Source organism: Psittacula echo, assembly GCF_963264785.1.
Source record: "Psittacula echo genome assembly, chromosome: 3".
In the NCBI taxonomy this organism is placed as follows: Eukaryota; Metazoa; Chordata; class Aves; order Psittaciformes; family Psittacidae; genus Psittacula; species Psittacula echo.
The window spans coordinates 124400263-124425899 of NC_137736.1; the positions used below are offsets into that span (position 1 = coordinate 124400263).

General features: G+C 47.3%; 1 protein-coding gene across 3 annotated transcripts in view; it reads left to right on the forward strand.

The window, feature by feature from the left end:
* RSF1 (remodeling and spacing factor 1) overlaps nucleotides 1–23576 on the forward strand; it is a 58749-nt gene extending 35173 nt beyond the window's left edge. For 2 of the 3 annotated variants that reach the window (XM_080613672.1, XM_080613673.1), the window contains 10 exons: nucleotides 107–304; nucleotides 2014–2118; nucleotides 3675–3754; nucleotides 5074–5128; nucleotides 5948–6057; nucleotides 10044–10111; nucleotides 11184–11391; nucleotides 14033–14256; nucleotides 20742–20933; nucleotides 22620–23576. In XM_080613672.1, coding sequence (XP_080469798.1) covers nucleotides 107–304; nucleotides 2014–2118; nucleotides 3675–3754; nucleotides 5074–5128; nucleotides 5948–6057; nucleotides 10044–10111; nucleotides 11184–11391; nucleotides 14033–14256; nucleotides 20742–20933; nucleotides 22620–23191 — 1812 coding nt within the window. In that variant the 3' untranslated portion in view covers nucleotides 23192–23576. Of the gene's footprint in view, nucleotides 1–106; nucleotides 305–2013; nucleotides 2119–3674; nucleotides 3755–5073; nucleotides 5129–5947; nucleotides 6058–10043; nucleotides 10112–11183; nucleotides 11392–14032; nucleotides 14257–15258; nucleotides 15602–20741; nucleotides 20934–22619 lie in introns of those variants that run through there. The other variant, XM_080613674.1, reaches the window with a different exon arrangement.
* The last annotated feature ends 2061 nt before the right edge of the window (nucleotides 23577–25637 follow it).

A 25637-nucleotide genomic window follows, 5' to 3' on the forward strand; every position in this document is an offset into this window, starting at 1 on the left:
TGTTGTGATGGAAACAAATCTGCTCAGTGTAGACACAAGTATTTTATGTGATCTGGGAAGAAACTCTGAGAGCTTCCTTTGTGCTTCTCTTTGCTGTGCCTCGTAGAGAAGCAAAGTTCGGTGGACGGGTACGAGGACACGCGGCCGGTGGAAATACTCAAGCAATGATGAAAGCGAGGCCTCAGAGAGTGAAAAAAACTCGGAGGAGGAGGAGGAAGAGGAAGAAGAGGAGGAAGAAGAAGCTGCCCCTGCTGACGACGATGAGCCGTGCAAGAAGTGTGGCCTTCCCAATCACCCTGAGCTGGTAGGCTTCCGGCGCGAGCTTCTGTTGGGTGTTGTGTGGATGTGGTGGATTGGATTTGGTGGTGTCAAAGGGGCATCGTTCTCTGGAGTGGCTCTTGAGAGAATCGTCTCTAGGTTTTAGGTGGTAAACTCATGGTAGTAAATGAGTTTGCCTTTAATAAGAAGGGAAGTGATTTATTCCGTTTACCACCTCTCAACTGTTGTCTTTTGTGACATATAACACAATTTAGCCCATTGAGAATTAGCCTGGGTGAGGCTTCGAGCTTGTGCCTCTAAGTGAATGCAGAGGAGACAACATCAAAAAGCCCAGCAGTGTAATGTGTCCTTTCTAGTGTCTTGTGATATGGTCACAGCTCCATAGTCATCCTCACTGGATAGAGCTGCACATCACCCTGGGGACTGGGTACAGCAAAATTCCATACAGGAAGAGCACAGTGAGCTTTCAGTCTTCCTGGTACTTACAGTTCTCATTCGTCAGTGGTAGACATCATCGCAAATTCCTCTGTTCACCTGGGAAACCCTAATGTCCTGCTATAAATCCACAAAACAAGCCTACTCTGACGTGTGTGACAGATACTCGAGCATAGCTGAGACAAGCTTTCACCTTTAGGATGTTAGACATAAATAAATATGAAACTAAATGTGAACTTCAATAGTTCCTGTATACCACTGCTTTGTTTCTACTGTCCAGGACACAAAATCACTCTGACTGAGGAAATAACCAGTTTTCCTTTGTGTGGATATGAGTGTACAGGGAAAATGATTCATACCACATCTTGTCCAGATGGAGCTTTCCACTTCATCTGGGATCTGGAAAGCATTACCAGATTCCATGCCATGCTACAATCTACATAGTCCAGTAGTACTAAGTGCCTGAGAACACATAATAAGAGGAAATCTGGTGTTAAAATAGAATCATAGAATCACAGAATGGTTTGGGTTGGAAAGGACCTTAGGATCATCCAGTTCCAACCCCCCTGCCATGGGCAGGGACACCTCACACTAAACCATGGCACCCAAGGCTCTGTCCAACCTGGCCTTGAACACTGCCAAGGATGGAGCATTCACAACCTCCCTGGGCAACCCATTCCAGTGCCTCACCACCCTCACAGTAAAGAATTTCTTCCTTAGATCCAATCTAAACTTCCCCTGTTTCAGTTTGAACCCGTTACCCCTTGTCCTGTCACTACAGTCCCTGATGAAGAGTCCATCCCCAGCAACCCTGTAGCCCCCTTCAGACACTGGAAGCTGCTCTGAGGTCTCCACGCAGCTTCTCTTCTCCAGGCTGAACAGCCCCAACTTTCTCAGCCTGGCTCCATACAGGAGCTGCTCCAGCCCCTGATCATCCTCGTGGCCTCCTCTGGACTTGTTCCAACAGTTCCATGTCCTTTTTATGTTGAGGACACCAGAACTGCACACAATGCTCCAAGTGAGGTCTCCCGAGAGCAGAGCAGAGGGGCAGGATCACCTCCTTCGACCTGCTGGTCACGCTCCTCTTGATAAATAGAAAACTATGATACATAAACTTCCCCATAAAACCCACTCCTGGCCCTGGAAGCATCCAGTGAGAAGTGATACAGGATTCTGGGAGGGTTTGGCACAGTCCAAGGTATTTATAAAGCACTTCTGTGTTGGCTGCAGAAGTGGTTCTGGAGCTCCTTACATGTTGTGGATGCCAAAAGATGTTCATGGCTCGTTTTGTTTCCACAGATTTTGTTGTGTGACTCCTGTGACAGTGGGTACCACACAGCCTGCCTTCGCCCTCCCTTGATGATCATCCCTGATGGAGAGTGGTTCTGCCCACCCTGCCAGCATGTATGGTTCCTGTTCAGCCTCACTCTTCTCCTCTTCAGCTGTTGTCTGTCTTCTGTTAAAAAATAGGTTATGATGAGTGGTGGGGATAGTGATGTTAGAGAATCACAGAATGGTTTGGGTTGGAGGGGACCTTAAAGCTCATCCAGCTCCAACCCCTGCCACGGGCAGGGACACCTTCCACTGGAGCAGCTTGCTCCAAGCCCCTGTGTCCAACCTGGCCTTGAACACTGCCAGGAATGGGGCAGTCACAGCTTCCGTCTTGCCCATTACTAAACCTGACTTCTGTGAGGTGGTTTTCCCTTCCCTTTCGTTTTCTGCTAGTGGTGACTGTGTTGCTGATGTGCTGATGGGAATTTCCAACCACACTGGTCTTCTCCCATCTTTGCCTCAGTGGCCAAAGCAAGCAGCTGTTTCTCAGTGCTGGTCTTCCTTCAGAGACACATGCTCAGGAGCTGGTTAAAGAACACTGCTGTTTCTAATGAGTCTCACAGTATAGTTTGCCTCTGCTGGCAAAGCCTAAATTGTCCTTGTCAAGTAACAGACAAGTATGAACATGTTCTTGAAGGTTAGAAGTTGCTTCTGCCAAAAGATAATAGGTGCATGTGTCTGGTTTCATTTACAGGACATCTAAACCAGCCAGACTTGCAGGGATAAGGCAGAGAGCGTGTGTTCCTGTTCTTGGTAAATTAATGGAGGACCATTGATGCACATATTCTGAGTAATCTGCCTGATTCCCAAACCCCTTTCCTTGCTTTTAGGAAGATCCTTGCCAAAAGGGCTGTTGCTCTGTAAAAAGCCACACTGGGCGTGACACGATGTGGTGCTACCGAGCAGTGATTTTTAGTTGTATTTAGAAGTTTAAGTGATGATAATCTTAACTGTATAATAGTGTTTTCTTTATAGAGTTTGAGATGGCAGCTTGTAGTTAGAGCATCTCCCTGCTCTGGTGGTGTTTAGTGATTTTTAATAGGAGAAATGACCGGTTTGTAAAAGCGTGAAGATCATCCTTGGAAAGGGTGCAATGAGAGCATTAACATGGCATAAAAGACAAATTGTCCATGAAAAGTCACTTTCATACTCAAGGACCCATATATAAGGTGGTGTAGTAAGACATTTGGTAACAAAAGGACCCTGAAGTGTATCTCCACTTTTTATTGTGGTGTCCACAGACTCTTGTGCTCTCCAAAGATTAAGATAAGAGACAAACAGGTACCACTGTGTGTGTATATTATGTATGTGAATCCTCAGGCTTCTCTGGGGCAAAGCTGTAAATACCAACAAAAATGAAGTGCTGATTTAGAAGTGTTGATTCCAAACCTCTTGCTTTAGGCACGTTGCTTCTGACAGTAAACACCAGTTACTGCATGGCTGTAGCAGCTCATGGTGGAGCATAAGTGCTGTAGGGAGATGGTCTTTGTTGTCCTCATCGAAGAGGAGCCTCCAGTGTAGCAAAGAACTCACCCTTCTTCCGGATGAATATAGAAGTAGTGACTGAACCATCTGAACATGAAAACAGTTGGTATGAACGAAACTAATATTGTGTTTAAATCCCTCAGAAATTACTCTGTGAGAAATTAGAAGAACAATTACAAGATCTGGACGTGGTCTTAAAGAAGAAGGAGCGTGCAGAGCGCAGGTACTGGTGTGTGGTGTTCACAGCGAGTGCTCTGCAGAGGGATGGTAATAACTGAATGAGCTTTGTGAAACAGCTGGGAAGTGGTAAGGCCAGTTTTGACTTCCCACTGGTTGGTGGTGGTGCAGTGCTGGGAATAGGCCCAATAATTGGGGAAACCAAGCAAATATATTTGTATTAAAGTTTGTTTAAGGTGCCTGAACACAAATTTGGCTTTCTCATACCTGTAGGTAAATGGTTCAGCTGCATGTGTCCGTTATATTGTCAGCCCAGTGTACAGCTCCTGCTGTAAGCAAAGTCATAGAACCCCAGACTGGTGTGGGTTGAAGGGACCTTAAAGCTTATCCAGTTCCAAGCCCCATCCAAAGTCCCAACTTTGTTACAAAGATCCAGACTAATGTGGGGGGTTGAGTCTTGTTGCTTTAGATTCTGTTAAACTTTGCCAGGTTTACAAGATTGTGCAGTTGCTGTAGTCCATCTGTCATCATCCAGAGCAGCTTGACTTATCTTTGTTCAGGCTCTTCTCCTCTGGCAAAGAATTGCTACATAGCCCCTTATTTCATAGACTCACAGAATGGTTTAGGTTGGAAGGGACTTTAAAGATCATTCAGTTCCAACCCCCCGGACACGTTTGTTCCCTGCTGTTTCTGGAGTTGATTGTTCCTGCCCAGGTCTGCAGGAATATCTGGCACATGTCCATTTGGAATTGCATCCTGTCATTTTTCCAGATCAGTGTGATTTTGAGTTCCTGTTTTATCTTTCAGTGCCTCCAAGGTTATAGAGCCCCAGAGTGGTTTGGGTTGGAAGGGACCTTAAAGCTCATCCAGTTCCAACCCCTGCCATGGGCAGGGACCCCTTCCACTGGAGCAGCTTGCTCCAAGCCCCTGTGTCCAACCTGGCCTTGAACACTGCCAGGGATGGGGCAGCCACAGCTTCTCTGGGCACCCTGGGCCAGCGCCTCAGAACCCTCACAGTCCAGTTGGTTGTGGTTATGGATCTGACCACATAATCTTGGTCACAACACTATTATCTTTCAGTTGTTTTATTGCCTTTTACACCCCACTTCGATCACTTCTGCGTTGGCTGCAATCTTCAAGTACTGTTTGTCAGAGCTCTTAGGAATCTCCTACATTATGCATGCAGGAAAATGTAATCATAGGAGATTTAGCGCATAATTCCAACTGAAATAACTGATTTCAGTTGGAACATCCTCTTGGGATGCTTCTGCCTAGAGATAGTAAGAGCTTCAAACAGTGCTAATTACAGCATTATTCGATATATCTACAGTCTGTAAGCTCATTTTCCCTTTTTCTCTCCTAAAGAAAAGAGCGGCTGGTCTACGTGGGGATCAGTATTGAGAACATCATCCCACCTCAGGCAAGTTACTGTGTCTGTGTTGGAGTATTGATTTATATCCCAAGTTTCTCAGGGCAGACGTTCCTCAGTGGTGCATTACAAGGTGCTGTAGCATCTTGGGAAGAAAAATCCATCTCTATGCAGGTCAGAACTACTTGTAGTCCCTTTCGTTTAGACTTAGCTGAGAAGCCAAGGGAGCTTCGTGGTGTGTGTTAGAGCCAGCTGATGCCCCACAGAGTCCTCTGTCAGTGAAGGATACAGAATCACCTCCCTGCCCATTGCAGGTCGATAGGTTATAAAGGTGGGATTGCATTTATTCAACCCTGGTGTCTGCTGCGTAATTATCCAGGCCTAATTGTCATGGAATGGATGGGAGCAAATGTTCCTGGCTTATGATTCAAAGGGAATATGCGGTATCTATTAGAAGCGTAACATTTGCCTCTCTCAAATGCGGATTGAAGTCGTGTGGTTATAAACTATAAACATTTAGGGGTTTATTAACATGCTATTATAAGGTCTCCATTTACAGAAGAGGAAAACTGGGTTTATTCACATGGAAAACAGCTTCTTCTCACTTCGTAGATACATTTTAAAGTGGTTCACTTGAAGTCTTTGCCAGAGGCCTTCGTCTGAAGTGATAGAAACTGTTCGTTGCATGAGAGCTCAAAGTGAGACTTCGGTTTGGTTTAAACAGACTTTCCACTCCAACTGGCTGTAATAAAGCCAACTTTCTCCCCCTGTATGGATCATAGGAATTATCTGTATCCTGAGCTCAGGCACAGTGGGTATGGAGGGAGAGGGGAGATGAAGCTTTTTGACCCTTCTATCATATGTGAACAGGAGCCAGAAATACCCGAAGGTCATGAAGAGAAGAAGAAAGATTCCAAAAAGCCCAAATCAAAGCTGCTTGAAAGGAGATCCACCCGAACCCGGAAGTGCATAAGCTACAGGTGAGCACCTTGTAAAGCAAAGAGAAGTCAAACTTGGTTCCTTTATAAGCACCACTTCACATGCACACTGGTACATTTAAATGAGAGGCCCAGCTAAAGTGGGGTTTGTTCTTTCCTTTCAATGCTGGTTAAGGTTGATGGTTGTAAAAGCATCCGAGGTGCTGTAGTGAAGGCATGAGACGGGGAAGAAATGCATGTGGTGCTTTGTTCAGGAATACTGGAGAAGGTTTGGGTGTTGCTGCAGTTCCTGCAGTAAGTTAAAGGAGATGAATCAAGCCTTTCCTTTCAGTTGAAAGGGAAACTTGTGCTTGGGTCTAAAAGCCTTAAATTCTTCTCTTTCCTACCCCACTTAGGGCTTCTTTACATAGAATTGTAGACTGGTTTGAGTTGAAAAGGACCTTAAGATCACCCAGTATCCAACCCCTGCCATAGGGAGGGACACCTTCCACTAGAGCAGGTTGCCCAAGGCTCTGTCCAGCATGAAAGGGGAATGATGAGACAGTTCGTATAAAAATGGACTGTAACTGTTTAGAGGAACTGTGATAAAAATGCAGTTCCTAAAGGAAAATTCCAAGATATTTAGACTGTGAATTCTAAAAGTAAAACAGGTCCCAGATTGGAAGGGACCTCAGGGATCATCTGGTCCAACCATTCTAGGCAAAGCATGGCCTAGACATGATGTCCCAGCACCCTGTCCAGCCCAGTCTTAACAGTGTCCAACGCTGGGGAGTCACCACTTCCCTGGGGAGATTATTCCAATGGCTGCTTGTTCTCAGTGTGGAAAATTTCCCTCTTGTGTCCAACTGGAATCTCCCAGCAGTAACTTGTGCCCATCACTCCTTGTCTTTTCCATGGGATTCCTTGCCAAAAGGAAGTCTCCATCTTCTTTGTTGCCACCCTTAAACTCCTGGCACATGGGGATCAGGTCTCCCTGACCCTTCTCTTCTCCAGCTGAACAGCCCCAGCTCTCTCAGCTTTTCCTCACATGCTGCCCAGTCCTGGGATCGTCTTTGTGGCTCTTCTCTGGCCCCTCTCCAGCCCATGCCCATCTGTTCTGTGCAGCAGGACCAAAACTGAACACAGTATTCCAGGGGTGGAAAACTGGCAAGCACAGTGAGACAATGACATCTTTATCTCTGCTGGTGATGTCCTTGTTGATGTTCCCCGGCATTCTGTTGCCTTTGCTGCATCTGCTCCCTGTTCACTCCTATGGAGCTTGTGTCCTCCAGGTCCTCTCACGTAGAGCTGCTGCAGCCGGGCAGATCCCAGCCTGTGCTGCACTCTGGGATCAGGTTTCCCAAATGCAAATAATGTTTCATATAATGTTGTTTTTCTGATACAAAATGAGAAGAGTATTTCTTACAGACTCCATCATACACATAACTTAGAGCTGGTGAAAATGTTACATGTGCCAATGTGTCAGTTCACATTTACATGTCCACAGTGAGGTCCCACTGGTGTCACTGGCAATCGTGTGTGCTTTCCTTCAGCAGGGAAATGTCTTACTCTGCTGACAGACAGATGTGTACCGTGCGGCACTGTGTTCTCTAGAGACATGTGATCCCTTTGTATCACTCAAGTGAGCTGTCAAGTCCTCTGAGCAGGTTAGCAAAGATCTGCTGTATGGAGATGGCGGCAGCAGAAGCAATGCTCCGTTACACCTCATGGACAAGCTGTTGTCAGCTCGTGTTGGAGCTCATGGTGTTTGGTAGCAGTGATCTGGAAGCATCAAGTGATTTCTTACATTTTAAAAAGGTTGGGGTTTTAGTGGTGTGGAGGGAAAATGGTGTTTTGAGTGATGTGGAACTAATCTTATTGATGGAATAGTTTCACTTGCTGCCTTGGGGTGTAAACCTGCCTTGCACATCACATGCAGTTGTTCTTACAGAGTATATAGAGAGACCAGAAATCCATCACCTTATTTTTAAAGGAGAAAGTCATTTATGCTTGTTACTGGAATACAGGGTAATACTGGAGTTATTCTACTGCTGTTCTGCTGGAGGAGAAATACAACTGTAATCTTTCTTTTGTGACTTGAGGAACTGAATCTTTAATGAAAGTCTTGTCCAGTTGTCAGTGTTTGTATCTAAAACATTAGGGTTTTAAATATGAGAAAAAAATCTTGCATCTAAATAACATAGAATCATAGAATGGTTTGGGTTGGAAAGGACCTTAAGATCATCCAGTTCCAACCCCCTGCCATGGGCAGGGACACCTCACACTAGACCATGTCACCCAAGGCTCTGTCCAACCTGGCCTTGAACACTGCCAAGGATGGAGCATTCACAACCTCCCTGGGCAACCCATTCCAGTGCCTCAGCACCCTCTCAGTAAAGAATTTCTTCCTTAGATCCAATCTAAACTTCCCCTGTTTCAGTTTGAACCCGTTACCCCTTGTCCTATCACTACAGTCCCTGATGAAGAGTCCCTCCCCAGCATCCTTGTAGGCCCCTTCAGACACTGGAAGCTGCTCTGAGGTCTCCACGCAGCCTTCTCTTCTCCAGGCTGAACAGCCCCAACTTTCTCAGCCTGGCTCCATACAGGAGCTGCTCCAGTCCCTGATCATCCTCGTGGCCTCCTCTGGACTTGTTCCAACAGCTCCATGTCCTTTTTATGTTGAGGACACCAGAACTGCACACAATGCTCCAAGTGAGGTCTCCCGAGAGCAGAGCAGAGGGGCAGGATCACCTCCTTCGACCTGCTGGTCACGCTCCTTTGGATGCAGCCCGGGATATGGTTGGCTTTCTGTGCTGCGAGCGCACATTGCTAACTATAGTCCATAAAATGTCAACTTTTGCGTGTTAGATATCAAGGCATCCATGTGGTGATACAGGGAATGATCCTTTTTGGTGAGATTTGACTGGAGAAACAAACTGAAATCACCTGTGTAAAAGCATTAGGTCGTTTTTCCTCCAAGTGCTGTTCTGTTTAAATGAGTTACTCATTGTGCAGAGATTTAGGTGGTTTTATAGACATTGCTGCATGACAAACATACTCCAATATTTAATAGAATCATGGACTGGTTTGGGCTGAAGGGACCTTAAAGCTCATCCAGTTTCAACTCCTGGCCATGGGCAGGGACACCTTCCACTAGAGATTTGGCTTTTGATTCTCCTCTTTAGTTCTGTAACATTACAGCTTATTTGTATATAATTACAAAGTTTAAACTGAAATAGGGGAAATTCAGGTTGGAGATGAGGCAGAAGCTCTTCCCTGTGAGGGTGCTGAGGCGCTGGCCCAGGGTGCCCAGAGAAGCTGTGGCTGCCCCATCCCTGGCAGTGTTCAAGGCCAGGTTGGACACAGGGGCTTGGAGCAAGCTGCTTCAGTGGAAGGTGTCCCTGCCCATGGCAGGGGTTGGAACTGGAGGAGCTTTAAGGTCCCTTCTAACCCAAACCACTCTGGGATTCTGTGATTGGTGGTACTGTGTACAGTATGTTTTATCTGTTCAGCTTGGGATGGTGCAGATCCATAAAGTAAAATGCCCATGAGCTTAAAAAGGAGCACAGAGCTCTCTGAAATAAGGTTCCCAGGAAGATTCAGACAGGATGAATCATTTTCCTTTGACTTTAGTGGTGCTTAAAAAGTCTCTTTTGCAGATTGGTGTTTGTGTGTCTTCTCATGAAAGGTGTGGAATAAATGACTGATGCTTTGTGTGAAAAATGCCACTGAGAGCATCTTATAGAACATTGCAATTTTATATTGTTAAATTCAGTGGGGTGTCATGCAAAGGGAGAGTGCTTTTCTGTTCACATACATCAGTAGTAAGACAGCCAGGCAATGGTAAATAACCTGCTAGCAAGTAGAAATAGACCCTACACCTTTAAAAAGTGGCTATTTGATCATCAACCAGCCCATTACCTTTGTTATTTTATATCCAGCCCGTTGTGCGCTGTGATTTCTGAGAGCAGTTTTACATAAGTGTGTTTTCATAGTACAATTTAATCAGGATTCACTTCAAAGTGGTAAATGAAAGCTGTTCCTTTTAGGTTTGATGAATTTGATGAGGCAATTGATGAAGCCATTGAAGATGATATCAAGGAGGCTGATGGAGGAGGTATGTTACTGATGCTGTTTGTTTTTTGTTGCAGTGGTGATAATGGTTGAGATTTATTTTATTATGAGAAGCCACAAATATCATCCTCTCCCTTCAACTCCATTGATTTACAGTTTTTACTGCTGTAATTTTGGAATCAAATGAAATAATTTCCCTTGGGAATGGCCATCGCAGGCCGCCGAAATGTATTTGGTCCTGATAGTTAAATTGAGCTTGTACATTCAATATATGAATGCAGTGAATAAGCATGACAAGAAAACCCTTATAATTCATTTGCTAGGGTTTCGATTAGAGACTGGGATGGCAGCTCGTGCTGTTGGCATTTGTCCCGTGTAAAACTTGGGGTCTGCAGTTGGGCCCCCTAAAACCTGGGTCTCCAAAATCATCTTAAATATTGATAAGCTCTAGAAGCACTTCTCAGTTGAACATGAATAGAGTGGAATTATGTTCTTTGAGGCCTGTTAAGGTGACATAGAGGACCAAAAGAGAGATCTTCAGCAGTGTCTGGCAGTGCAGGTGGATTTGTGCTTCTGCATCACCTCGGCTTGCTGGAGAAAGCTGCCGTGAAGCGTTATCCCTCAGTTCCTTGGCTTGTGGCATCTCCACCAAGACACCAGTTCTCAGAAGCTTGGTGGATGCACATGGGCAATCAATAAATCAGGTGTCTGAGGGTGTGTAACACAAGATCCATATAATAGACATAACTAAGTCTCAGCAGTAAAACGAGCCCTTCAGAACCCCACTCTGTGGCCAAACCACAACTTTAAACACTTCATCTCCCAAGAGGGATATTGAGCATTATAATGAAGATGTATTTTCTGACATCTGCCCTGCTCAAAAGGCACTGGCAATTGGTAATAGTGTGGGTTGGGTTGAGTGTCAGAATGCTGACACCCTCTATGTGGACATCAGTATGTCCAAGTGACCACAGGGTGGTCTAGACAGAGTGTTGCATGATAAATACCCTGCTTTAAAGAGAATAACTGAAACTGCAGGCATGGAAGGAAGATATGTATAAAGTTAAACAAAACCTAAACTTGCTTTTTTTTCCCCTTTCTCTCACTGAATTCAGGCATTGGCAGAGGCAAAGACATGTCCAATATCACAGGTCACCGTGGAAAAGACATTTCCACAATCCTAGAGGAGGAAAGGAAAGAAAACAAGCGACCACAAAGGGCTGCTGCAGCGCGGCGCAAGAAACGACGGCGACTGAATGACCTGGACAGTGACAGTAACCTGGATGAGGAGGAGAGTGAAGAGGAATTCAAGATCAGTGATGGGTAGGTCTGATTTAACCCCACCACCACCACAACTGCTACAGGCTCCTGTGTCTCTGCAGTGCCCCTGAAACAATGATTAGGAGCCTGGTGCTGGAACAGCACTGCACAGTGCCAGCAAAAATGCTCCTGGCCTAAGGGAATGTCACTGTGTGGAAAAGCAGTGCTCCAGATCCATGCGCTGAGATCATCCCATCTTTATTTTAAGCAAAACATGTTCTGGAAGTGGTACTGTGTGTTTGAGGCTGTGCTGTGGGGTTCTGGACATGGTCATCTTAGTGAAGGAGCAGATGGGCTCAGTTCTCTGGCTGACAGAATCATGGAATCATTTAGGTTGGGAAAGACTTTAAGATGACCAAGTCCAACCTCTACCCCAGCACTGCCAAGGCCCCCACTAACCCATGGCACTGAGGCCTCGTCTCCACGCGGTGTGAACCCTTGCAGGGACGGTGCCTGCAGCCCTGCCCTGGGCAGCCTGTTCCAATGCCTGAGCACCCTTTGGGGCAGGAATTGTTCCTCAGCTCCATCTAAACCTGCCCTGGTGCAGCTTGAGGCCGGTTCCTCTTGTCCCATCCCTTGTTCCTTGGGAGCAGAGCCCAGCCCCTCCTGGCTCCATCCTCCTGTCAGGCACTTGTAGGGAGCCATCAGGTCCCCCCTGAGCCTTCTCTTCTCCAGACTGAACCCCCCAGGTCCCTCAGCCCTTCCCCATCACCCTTGGGCTCCAGGCCCTGCACCAGCTCTGTTGCCCTTCTCTGGCCCCGCTCCAGGCCCTCAATGTCTCTCTTGTACTCTTGCTATGATGTAACCGTCCAGCAGAAATCCTTAACAGAGATGCAGCTGAAATGGGGCTGGCTGTTTCCTTTTGGAAATATGCCCAATTTTGTGGGATTATTCTTGGGACTGATTGAAAATTAGAAGAGGAAAATGCCCCCATTTAGAGCATACAGACCTTGACACGCGGGTTCTGAACTCAGTTCCTGATTTCTGCTTTCTAGGAGATAGAGTTTGAAAACAGCCAGAGAAGCGGTTTATACTATAGGAAACCAATACTTGTGAAGCTTTAAACACTAAATGAGTATTGCTCTGGCTGACTGAAACTCTCTTTCTGTGAAATTCCTCATCATTCCGTCTGGGAAATGCCTGACATTAACAAAATTAATACTAATTTTAGACATTCTTTATGCCTCAGTGAAGACAATTAATGGAGCATGAGGCCTTGGCTCTTTACCATCAACATTTAAAGCTGTACACCTCTCACTGTGTCAGTTTACTAACTGTGTGGATAATGTATACAACACAGATGCAGTCTGGAGCTTTGTTTTCCACCCATGATCATGCTGAGGACATGAATGCGCTGAGTTAAATGTGCTGGACATTTCCAGTCAATGAGGGTAGAACTAATAGTGCATTGATCAGTTAAAGGGTGCTCATGCATTGTCAACTCCCTCTGCCGGATCTTAGGTTAGGATTTACATTCAGCTGATGGCCACATGCAGGTGACTGTGAACCTGCAGTGCCTAATGGTGGTTCAAAAACCACTGGCTCACTTTAGAAATGACAGGACTGTCATAAGTTGATCAGGCTGAGATGTATGTTTTACATAAGAGCAACAGCTTTGTGTTCAGATACCATAGAATGGTTTGGGTTGGAAGGGACCTTAAAGCTCATCCAGTCTCAACCCCTGCCATGGGCAGGGACACCTTCCACTAGAGCAGCTTGCTCCAAGCCCCTGTGTCCAACCTGGCCTTGAACACTGCCAGGGATGGGGCAGCCACAGCTTCTCTGGGCACCCTGGGCCAGTGCCTCAGCACCCTCACAGGGAAGAGCTTCTGCCTAAGAGCTCATCTCAGTCTATTCTATATGAAGCTTGTCTCTAACCAGAGCACAGCAGAGGGGCAGGATCCCCTCCCTGAGCTGCTGCTCACGCTCTGGGGGTGCAGCCCAGCACACGGGGGGGTTCTGGGCTCAAGCGCTCACTGAAGCCGGGTCATGGGGAGCTTCTCCTCACCCAACACTCCAAGTCCTTCTCCTCAGGCTGCTCCATGTGGTCTCCCCCAGCCTGTGTTTGAGCTGAGATTGCCCCGACCCAGGGGCAGGACCTGGCACTTGGCCTTATTGAACCTCATGGTGTTTGCATGGGAAATTTTGCATACATGTTATGGATATATTTCATAGAATCCTAGAATAGTCAGGGTTGGAAAGGACCTTAAGATCATCCAGTTCCAATCCCCTGCCATGGGCAGGGACACCCCACACTAAACCATGGCACCCAAGGCCTCATCCAACCTGGCCTTGAACACCGCCAGGGATGGAGCATTCACAACCTCCCTGGGCAACCCATTCCAGTGCCTCACCAACCTCTCAGTAAAGAATTTCTTCCTTATATCCAATCTAAACTTCCCCTGTTTAAGTTTTAACCCATTACCCCTTGTCCTGTCACTACAGTCCCTGATGAAGTGTCCATCCCCAGCATCTTTGTAGGCCCCCGTCAGATACTGGAAGGCTGCTATGAGGTCTCCATGCAGCCTTCTTTTCTCCAGGCTGAACAGCCCCAACTTTCTCAGCAGATATATTTTGCATCTGTCACTTGTAAAATACAAGTACTGTTTCCAGTATGTGTTGTCTGTGGTCTTTCTTTGACCAGATCTCAGGACGAGTTTGTTATATCAGAGGAGAACCTGGATGAGAGTGAAGATGACCCCCCATCAAACGAAGACAGCGATTCCGAGTTCTGTGCCCGCATCTCCAGGCGACACCTCTCCAGGCCCATGAGGCAAAGCAGGAGGTTACGAAGGAAAACAGTCAAGAAAAAATACTCTGAAGATGATGAAGATGAAGATTCCGAGGAGAATTCAAGCAGAGAATCTGGTGAGTAGAAGAAATCTTTAACGTATTCATTACTCAAGAGGGGAAGAGTAGAAGTCTCTGTTTGCTGGCACAACTGACATGAACCTGTTGGCTTGCTTTGGTCAAGTCAGATGTCATCTCTGCTGTACAGCAGTTGGCTACTTGTTGTGCTGTGAATATTCTGCAGGAAGCTGGCATTGAGCTCTGGGTGCTTGCTTTTTCAGTACTTACGTATTAAAGTGAATGCTTGTGCCTTTGTGGATAGTTAGAGCTACCCCATACCTTCCTGTTGGGCACATGAGTGCAGGGAAGAGAAAGGGTGGTGCCAAAATATGCTTCATAGCTACTCAAAGACCTTCCCACCACCTTTGAAAAAGCTTCTGAAAGAAACATTTTCCCTCTTTGTATGGAAGAAAATTCCTTCACTTGTCTGGCATTCTGTGTTCTGGCTTGAAAGCCAAAGATAACACCTTGCATCTCTCTCCTATAATTGTCCTTTTTGATCGTTAGTAACTGAAGACTCTTCCATTGCAGGAGGACTTAATAATTCTCTTGATTTTGCTTGTCCTTCAAGCAGATTGCTTTCTGTTTGTGCGGTCTGAAGTGTGAGAATAGTACCTATGAGATACTTAAACCTTTTCCTGACTTGTGTCTTCCTCTGAGGACTGTCCTCCTTGTTTCCACTTCATTTAAGACCCAGTCCTGGAAAGCCCCAGATACATAAGCACTTACTTCTACTTACTGTGAATGTAAGGTACTAAGTACACTGGAGTGTTAACTTATTACAGTGTGTGTTACCTTCCCAGTGTTGTATCTGCCTCTCTAGAATAGAGATGAACATGTTGGAGTAAGTTGCTTTGAAGTATTGGTTTCCAGACAGAGGGCTCATGCATGGATGGATGAAGTTAGCTACATGCACTTAAAATAGTTGCTGTCTCCCTGCCCTGAATGCATCTAATCATCAATTCACCCAGTGAAGATACTGGCAGAGGTCTAAAGTAATTGCTCATCTGTAACACACAGGAGCAAGTACTGTTTCCTGGTGGACAGACAACTGTGGTAAACCCAGCTGATTCCAGTCTCATTCCATATATATCCAGTCAGCTGATCGGAGCTAGCACAGCTAGAGCCGGAGCCGGCACCCTGCAGAGACCACGAGGTTCAGCAGAGATTAGGAAAAGCAGAGGGGACAGCGCAGAGACATCGCGATTCCCGACATCTCCCGATCCCAGAAGCCCCAGCAGCCCTTGCGAGAGAGCGGCTGACGTGGCAGGGGGCGTTCCTGCGGTAACGGCGGCTGCACCCCTGCCCCTTGCCTTGAAAGAGCCTTTGGGAGGGCAGCGACCACCAGGCACAGGGAGGAACAAGCAGGTCGTGTTGTGAACCCTGTTGCTGGTGTCCCAGACTGCTGACCAATATGGTCGCCTCCAGAAGGAGAGCTTGCAGTAAGGAGACTGTAGCAACTCAGACAGAGACCCCGTCCCAAACCATGGCTGTTCAGGTCTCTGGCTGCAGGGAGTGCCAGAGCCTGCTGCTGCCGAGGGAGGGAGGCCAGCATTCCACCTGCGTGAGGTGTGAGCAGGTAGAAGATCTGCTTAGATTGGTGGCAGAACTTGAGGAGGAGGTCGAGACGCTGGGGACCATCAGGGACTGTGAAAGGGAGATCGACTGGTGGAGTAACTCCCTAGCGTGTCAGCAGGAACGGTTCCAGGGAGATACCCACCACAAGGGGATGGACCCCCTGTCCTCTCAGACAGAGGGGGATGACCCGAGACAGCCCCTGCCCTGTAGCTGTCACGCAGAGGTAAGGGACCAAAAAGACAATGAGGGCTGGAAGCGAGTTCCAGTTTGGAACCGTGGGCAACCTTCCTCCCTTCCTGCCCTGCTTCCCCAGGTGCCCCTCCGTAATAGGTTTGAGGCCCTGGATCTTGATGGAGAGGTAGGTGAGGATGTGGTGCAAGGCCAGACTACAAGGTCACATAGGAAAAGGCGGTCGACTTCGCACCTCAAGACTGCCTCTGACAAGAAAGAAAGAAAGGTCATTGTTGTAGGCGATTCCCTTCTGAGAGGAACAGAGGGCCCGATATGCAGAGTTGACCCTCATCATAGGGAAGTGTGTAGTCTGCCTGGAGCCCGGATCAGGGATATCACCAGGGCGCTCCCCAGCCTGGTGCACCCGACAGACTACTACCCGCTGCTGGTCTTCCAGACAGGTGGAGGGGAAGCTGCTTCCCGCAGTCTGAGGGGGATGAAGAAAGACTACAGGGCCTTGGGGCGGATGGTGAAAGAGTCTGGGGCTCAAGTGATCTTCTCCTCACTTCTTCCATCTTCCAGTGATGATGTGGGACTGAATGGGAAAATTCAGTCCATAAACAATTGGCTACGAGTCTGGTGCTTTAGGCAGGGCTTTGGGTTCTTTGATAACAGCTGGTTTTATAAGGCTCCAGTCCAGATGATGGCACATGGGAAAGGTTTAACTCACAGAGGCAAAAGGATGCTGGGGTATGAATTAGCAGGGCTCATTTGGAGAGCTTTAAACTAGATTCGAAGGGGGATGGGGTTGTAGCTGGGCTTGCCCCAGTGGGGCAGCACTCTAGAATTGAAGAAGACTGGGAGGCCTCCTATAATCCTAGGGTGAAATCGGTGAGCTCAGCTCCCTCCTTGAAATGCCTGTACACCAATGCGTGCAGCATGGGAAATAAGCAGGAGGAGTTGGAGACCTGTGTTAAGTCAGGAGATTATGATGTGGTGGGACAGCTCGCATGACTGGAATATAGTCATGGAGGGCTATGTCCTTTTCAGGAAAGACAGGCCAGCCAGGCGGGGTGGTGGGGTTGCTCTTTATGTGCGAGAGCAGCTGCAGTGTACTGAGCTCTGTCCAGGGACAGAGGACGAGCGAGTTGGGAGTCTGTGGGTGAGAATTAAGGGGCAGGCTGGCAGGGGCGATACTGTTGTGGGTGTCTGTTACAGGCCACCAGATCAGGGTGAGGAAGTTGACGAGGCCTTCTACAGGCAGCTGAGAGCGGCCTCACAGTCACAGGCCGTGGTCGTCGTGGGGGATTTTAACTTCCCTGATGTTTGCTGGAAGGACTACTCAGCAACCCAGCCACAGTCCAGGAGGTTCCTCCAGTGCATGGATGATAACTTCCTCATGCAAATGGTGGAAGAGCCAACCAGGAGAGGAGCGCTGCTGGATCTCATCCTCACTAACAAGGAGGGTATGGTCAAAGCAGTAAAGGTTGAGGGCTGCCTTAGTTGCAGCGACCATGAGATGGTGGAATTCAGGATCTTGTGTGGTAGGACCAGTACAATAGCAAGTAGAATTGCAACCCTGGACTTTAGCAGGGCAAACTTTGGCCTTTTCAAGCAATTGCTAGGGGAAATCCCATGGGCAAGGCTGCGTGAAGGTAAAGGGGCCCAAGATAGTTGGTTGACATTCAAGAATTGCTTATTCCGAGCTCAAGAGCAGAGCATCCCGACATGTAGGAAGTCAAGGAAGAGGGCCAGGAGACCTGCGTGGCTGAATAAGGAACTGCTGGGTATGCTCAAGTGGAAGAGGAGAGTTTACAGGTCATGGAAGGAGGGGCTGGCCACTCGGGAGGAATATAAGGCTGCTGCTAGAGGATGTAGGAAGGCAGCTAGGATGGCTAAGGCCTCCTTAGAATTAAATCTGGCGAGAAGGGTCAAGGACAACAGAAAGAGCTTTTTCAAATACATAGCTGATAAAACTAACACCAGAGGCAAGGTTGGCCCACTGGTGAACGGGATGGGTGCCCTGGTGACAAAAGATACAGAGATGGCAGAGTTATTGAATGCCTTCTTTGTCTCTGTCTACTCTGCCGGAGGCAGTCCTGAAGAGCCCTGTACTCCTGAGACCTCAGATGAAGTCAGGTCACTGGAGCGGTTTGCCTTAGTCCATGAGGAATGGGTTAGGGACCAGTTGAGCAATCTGGACATCCATAAATCCATGGGTCCAGATGGGATGCACCCGCGGGTGCTGAGGGAACTGGCGGAAGTCATTGCTGGACCACTCTCCATCATTACCAAGTCTTGGGAAACGGGAGAGGTGCCTGAGGACTGGAGGAAAGCAAATGTCACTCCAGTCTTCAAAAAGGGCAAGAAGGAGGACCCGGGTAACTATAGACCGGTCAGCCTCACCTCCATCCCTGGGAAAGTGATGGAACACCTTATCCTTGATGCCATCTTAAGGCACGTCAAGGATAAGAGGGTTATGAGGGGCAGTCAACATGGCTTTACCAAGGGGAAGTCATGCTTGACCAACCTCATTGCCTTTTATGAGGAAATAACATTGTGGATGGATGATGGCAGAGCGGTGGATGTGGTCTACCTTGACTTCAGCAAAGCATTTGACACAGTCTCCCACAGCATCCTCATAGCTAAATTGAGGAAGTGTGGCCTGGATGATCAGGTAGTGAGGTGGACTGCGAACTGGCTGAAGGACAGAAGCCAGAGAGTTGTAGTCTATGGGGTGGAGTCCAGTTGGAGGCCTGTATCTAGTGGAGTGCCTCAAGGGTCAGTATTGGGACCAGTATTATTTAATATATTCATCAATGATTTAGATGAGGGAATTGAGTGTACTGTCAGCAAGTTTGCTGATGACACTAAGCTGGGAGGAGTGGCTGACACGCCAGAAGGCTGTGCTGCCATCCAGCGAGACCTGGACAGGCTGGAGAGTTGGGCAGGGAGAAACTTGATGAAATCCAACAAGGGAAAGTGTAGAGTCCTGCATCTGGGCAGGAACAACCCCAGGTTCCAATATAGGTTGGGGAACGACCTGTTAGAGAGTAGTGTAGGGGAGAGGGACCTGGGGGTCCTAGTGGACGGCAGGATGACCATGAGCCAACACTGTGTCCTTGTGGCCAAGAAGGCCAATGGCATCCTGGGGTGTATTAGAAGGGGGGTGGTCAGTAGGTCGAGAGAGGTCCTCCTTCCCCTCTACTCTGCCCTGGTGAGACCGCATCTGGAATATTGTGTCCAGTTCTGGGCCCCTCAGTTCAAGAAGGACAGGGACCTGCTGGAGAGAGTCCAGCGCAGGGCAACTAAGATGATGAAGGGAGTGGAGCATCTCCCTTATGAGGAAAGGCTGAGGGAGCTGGGTCTCTATAGTTTGGAGAAGAGGAGACTGTGGGGGGACCTTATTAGTGTATATAAATATATAAAGGGGGAGTGTCATGAGGATGGAGCCAGGCTCTTCTCAGTGGCAAACAATGATAGGACAAGGGGTAATGGGTACAAACTGGAACACAAGAGGTTCCACTTAAACTTGAGAAGAAACTTCTTCTCAGTGAGGGTGACGGAACACTGGAACAGGCTGCCCAGGGGGGTTGTGGAGTCTCCTTCTCTGGAGACATTCAAAACCCGCCTGGACACATTCCTGTGTAACCTTATCTAGGTGTTCCTGCTCTGGCAGGGGGATTGGACTAGATGATCTTTTGAGGTCCCTTCCAATCTCTAACATACTGTGATACTGTGAGTATAGTGTTAATAGTGTGCTTCTGTCTTTCACCCCCTTTGTGGTCCCCCAGGATACTGCTTTAAGCCTAGTTTGAGCTAAGGAAATAAGGTTCCCTGTGAGTGGCTTTGTTTTCAGTCTCCAGAGATGGAGTTTCTTCCTGAAGGTGGTTTTTGTTGGCTCGCTCTGATTCTTCCTCTAATGCTTCAGGAAGTAAAGAGGATGCCACTTTGATCAGTGACTCATGTGAATCACTAAGGAGCAATATGTGACACTTACAGACCTGTGTTCTGGGGTAATGGTTCTGGCACAGTGAAAAAGTTGATTCAAGTTAAAGTTGATTCAAGGCTATTTAATTCATGAAGGCAGTAGCTGCAGTAGACTGGTGCAGGAGGAGCTGTGGATGATGGTAAGTGGCCTGTGTACAACTTCTGGTTTAAGCAAATTTATAATCTAGGGAGACTGATTCTTGTTGTTAATATCAATTCTATAACTCACTTATTTACATTTCAGAACCAGGAAGGACTTCCCAGGGTAATGTGCATCATCAGCTCCAATCCAGTAAGGCTGATTCAACTGTCAGGAAGTGTAGAGGAGGTGTCTTTGACTCCAGTAGGGATGAAGGAATAAAAACACTGGAAGGAAAGCACCTTCTGGAGGAGTTTAAGGGAGGCAGGAAAAGGGTTGGTGAGAAGATTTGAAAATCATAGAATCACGGAATGGTTTGGGTTGCAAGGGACCTTAAAGCTCATCCAGTTCCAAGCCCCTGCCACGGGCAGGGACACCTTCCACTAGAGCAGCTTGCTCAAAGCCCCTGTATCCAACCTGGCCTTGAACACTGCCAGGGATGGGGCATCATCAGCAGTTCTACACTGGTGATGAATGGAGAGACTGAGGCATGAGCGTGGAATGGGTCAGGATAATGAGACTCCTGTGCTGGGAGAGCACATGGAGTTACTGGTGCTGGTCTAAAGCTCATCTAAGTTGTTTTGCTTTAATGGAATAACACACGTTGCTGTTTCCTTCTGCACAGAGAGCGGTGATTACACAGATTACAGCGACGATGATTACCTGGAAACCAGGAGGAGAAGATCACGACGGAATCAGAAGAGACAAGTCAATTATAAGGAGGATTCAGAAAGTGATGGCTCACAGAAGAGTGTCCGATACGGGAAGGAATTAAGGAGAGTTCATAAACGCCGGCTCTCCACTTCGGACAGTGAAGGTAAAACGAACAGTCCCCTCTTTGCAGCAGCTGGTCTAGGTCAGCATTAGCATGAAGAGAAAACTGTACATAAACCAGAGCTTTTGGAGACTATTCCTTCTAGAGTTCCTCAATGTTTCAGTCCACTGGTGCTTTATGATTCACTGCTACAATCACAGTAAAGGCATCGTTGTTCCTTCCAGGTCTGAGTTTACTGAGTCTGGCACAGAGTGCTGCGATTCCAAAACTGGCTCTAATATAACTTATTTCACCACTTGTCTGTTAAGAGGTCACAAAGCTTCATCCCACGAGCCTTTAAAGATTCTCTTTTGTAAGAGAAAGGGTGTTACTTCTGGTGCCCTGAGCGTGTGTGTGCTCATGGTTAAGACTCATTCCATCTCCTGTTTGAAGGAGCTGTGGGAAGCACGGAGGAAGCACATCTCAGTGATGTCAGTCACACATGAGTAACCACTGTGCATTTTGATGTAAAATTAGCTGTTGCAAAGCAACCACTGATGTTGGGTGCCCTTCATTCTGGGTGCCAGCTTTTGAGACCTCAGGTCTGGCTTTTAGAGACACTGAGCAATACAGGTTGCAATAGATGCCAGGCTGCCTCAGCAGATCGGCTGTGCTTGACATGGGGAACACCTCTAATTTGTAGGTAGGTTTTGGCCTGAGTTTATAGAGTGTTAAGAGTTTGCTCTTAGATGAAGGGAAACAAGTAGGCAATGCAACTGTATAATGTCTTGTGAGAACCCCCCTGCAGCCCTGATCCAGCTCTGGGGCAACAGCACAAGAGGGATGTGGAGCTGTTGGAGCGAGGCCAAGAGGAGGCCATGGAGATGCTGCGAGGGCTGGAGCAGCTCTGCTCTAGAGCCAGGCTGAGAGAAGAGAAGGCTCCTGAAGGGGAGACCTTAGAGCAGCTCCAGTGCCTAAAGGGGCTGCAGGAAAGCTGGAGAGGGGCTTTGGACAAGGGTCTGGAGAGGCAGAACAAGGGGAATGGCTTTAACCTGCCAGAGGGGAGACTGAGATGAGCTCTTAGGCAGAAGCTCTTCCCTGTGAGGGTGCTGAGGCGCTGGCCCAGGGTGCCCAGAGAAGCTGTGGCTGCTCCATCCCTGGAACTAGATCAGGGATGCAGATCTGTTATTCCTGGCAGCATGTACTTACCACTTTTACGGGGAATTACATCCACCTCCAAAGCCTTAGATTGGAAACAGAATATCATAGAGTCACAGAATGGTTTGGGTTGGAAAGGACCTTAAGATCATCCAGTTCTAACCCCCCTGCCATGGGCAGGGACACCTCACACTAAACCATGGCACCCAAGGCTCTGTCCAACCTGGCCTTGAATTCCACCAGGGATGGAGCATTCACAACTTCCCTGGGCACCCTGTGCCAGTGCCTCACCACCCTCACAGCAAAGAACTTCCTTGTTATATCCAGTCTAAACTTCTCCTGTTTCAGTTTGAACCCCTTACCCCTTGTCCTATCACTACAGTCCAACAGATTGCTGTCTCTGCTTCTTCAGCAGTTTATTTAAACAGTAAAAACCATGGAAGAGTTCTGAGTTGGTTGGGGAAGGAAACAGAAACGTGTGTGGTGAGCGAGATGTGGCTTTCTAATGCATGTGAAAGATGAAGACTAGATAGTGTGATGGTTCTGGCTGCACTCACTTGCTAATGGCTTTAAGTCTGCTGCTTCTTCCAGAGAGCTACACATCGAAGAACTCTGAAGATGACGAATCCACGAAGGAGTCCAAGCGATTGATCCGGAAGCGCCGGCGAAGTACAGATGACTACAGTGAGGAGGAAGGGGAGGAGAAGGACGAGGGGCGGCCTGTCCGCAAACGGCTCAACCGGATCGAAACGGACGAGGAAGACACCCTTGAAAACACCAACGATGACACAGAGAAACCTGCTCCTGCAAGTAAGCTGCCAGCACCACAAGCCCCTCAAGACAACAGCAAGAAGCACTGCTACCGGATAGAGAGCGACGACGAAGATGACTTTGATAACGTAGGGAAAGTAGAGAGCCCTTTGGACTACAGCCTGGTGGATTTGCCTTCCACCAACGGACAGAGCCCAGGGAAAACCATTGAGAACTTGATTGGGAAGCCAGCTGAGAAGACCCAGGTCCCCAAGGACAGCACAGCCAGTGCCAGCCTGGCGCCCAACGGCACGGGGAGTGGGCAGGAGGCGGTAGGGCCGGAAGAAGATGAAGATGAACTCTTGCGAGTGACTGACCTTGTTGATTACGTCTGTAACAGTGAACAGTTATAAGACTTCCATTTTTTTGTGCTAATTTATTCCACGGTAGCTCATACCAGCGGGCCAGTTCTTAAAAGCTCTTTTATTTTTCCTAGAAAACTCGCCACTACAGTATCACTTTTTAGAAGCAAGAATTTCACCAGTCCTGCAGTCTTTCTGTGAAGTGACCAGTTTTGAACTCTGAAGATGAATTGCTGTAAAGTCCCTCTCTCTTTATCCCTTCCTCCCCTTTCTCCTTCCAAGTCCATGGTCCTGGGTAATTTCACTCACAAAAACCTTATAACAACAAGAGATTTGTATATTTTTGACTTTATATTTCCTTGAGTGCATACAAATTTGTGGAAATGGGTGGCCTAAGAAAGCATTCCAAATCGGTCAGGGCCCAAACCGGAGCTGGGGTGGGTTTGGCTCAAAGCGGGGGGGTGGGAAGGGGTGGGTGCAGAAGCACTTGTGCTTTAGCTTTTTCATATGAGATATATATTATATTTAAATGTTCACAACTTAGATGACAACTTAACAGACAGTGAAAGATTTAATGTCTGTACTGTCGCTTTTTGTGAGTTGTAGGTTAACAACCATAGCTCATTTTAGTAATCACCTTCATGGAGATGCAGTTTTGATTTTGAATACTGGAGGCAAACAGAATCCTTAGAGGCCAAGAAGGTACCATAAACAAGAACTCTACTATCCATTATGACTTGCAGACTTTCCTAATAAACATCCTTTAAAGTGTTTGTACAGTAAAGTGTACTGTAATGAAGTTTTTGGCAGTCCAAACACGCTTGCCATCAATCTCGAAAGCTGTCTCATCCGGTGCTCCTCGATGCACAGTGTCTAGAGGGAGGATGTATCAAGGTGAAGCTATCTGTAAGCTGGATGGCATCTTGACGTGCTGGAAGCTTGTACAGACACAAAGAAGCCTGCAGTAGCTGCCTGGCCGCTCGAGTTTCACCGTGTTGGAGTATTCCCAGCGAAATCCGTGCGTGCAACCAGCAGTGACCACCAGAATGACAGTGCATCAGAGGATTGAGGGATTTACAACTAAACCACCACTGGTCCATTCATGTCCTTAATATCTACTTCAAATTGAAGTAAACAAATGGAACAGTTTTCCTTTGGGAGGTTTTCTGTTTGGGGTTTGTGTGTGGTTTTTGTTTCGCTTTTACTTCTCTGCCTGGATGTTATTAGCGGGTTTTGAATGTAGTGTTGGCCTCTGGCCACTAGGATTTCCTTAATCCATGTTAATAATTGTCCTGTGACCCAGCTGGTTTCAAGAAGGCAGTGCTTCTGAGAGAAAACACTCGGCTCCAAGACATCCCATCACCTTCTGAGTGGGCATGAAGTGATCTGTGCTTTTACTCAAGGGTAAGACAACCCCAACCAACATGGGGCATATATACAGAGCTGATATGTTTTGGGTGGCATTCAGCTTTCTCTTTACTCAGATTCCAGATGCAGGCTGTAGCATTTGTTGTAGCATACAGACAGCTCACATCTGCCAAACACTGCAGTGCAACAAGGTCACATCTGTTAATCATTTTGCTCTGAGATTGGGATTTTTGGCTGGTGTTGATGTCCATTGCCGGCAATGGATGCACCAGAACTGCTGCTGCCACCGAGGAGTGAGTTCTCCTTCCCCACCCCATCCCCTCCCGTTATATTGTATTTCCTAGTCAGTCATGAAGCACTTCTGTTCTCTTGGCATTCAGCTGGCATTAGGCCTTTACTAAATACCTCTCTAGAAAACCCACATCCCCAAACTGCCTGCCTTCTGGCCTTGTAAGGCTGGCCTTTGTTTCCCCATCTCTTTCTATCCAAACCACTCTGTGACTCTTCCTCATCTGGGTTCCAGCAGTGCACATATCCTGCTGTAGAGCTAGAATCAGATGGAACTCATTATCTGCTGTGCTAAGCAAGCTTGTACCTTAAAAACAAATGAGAAATCACTCTAAATGAGAACTTGATTCCATTACAGATTAACTTTTTCCACCTTACTGCTGTTAACTAAGTTTTCATGAGCTTTCATTCCTAAAACAGGGTAGTGAAAAGCCACAGAAGCATAGGATGAAGTTCTAAAGAGCCTATTGTAGCATTTTAAGCTACTCTAGTGGTTTTCTTTGCTTAAGTGATGCATAAATGTAGTGCTGCTATGTTTCTAATACACTTGTGTTTTAAACCAAGCAAGAACATAGTTTCTGCTTCTCAATGTTCATTTCTAATACTTGCCATGGAAACTGGTCCATGTGCAAGTGATGGATTCTCATTTGTTTTGGCAGTGCCATAACCTTTTTTGCTGCCTGATGGAGCCTTTTAGGATCTGATCAGTGCTATAGCAAACGTTCTTGCCTGTAGAGTCACCCCAAATGTTAAATACATGGTGGGCAAGTAATTGTGAACGTAGGAAGATACAAAAGGGTTGAGATACTGAATATACCAACCAGGAAGATACCGAATTTGG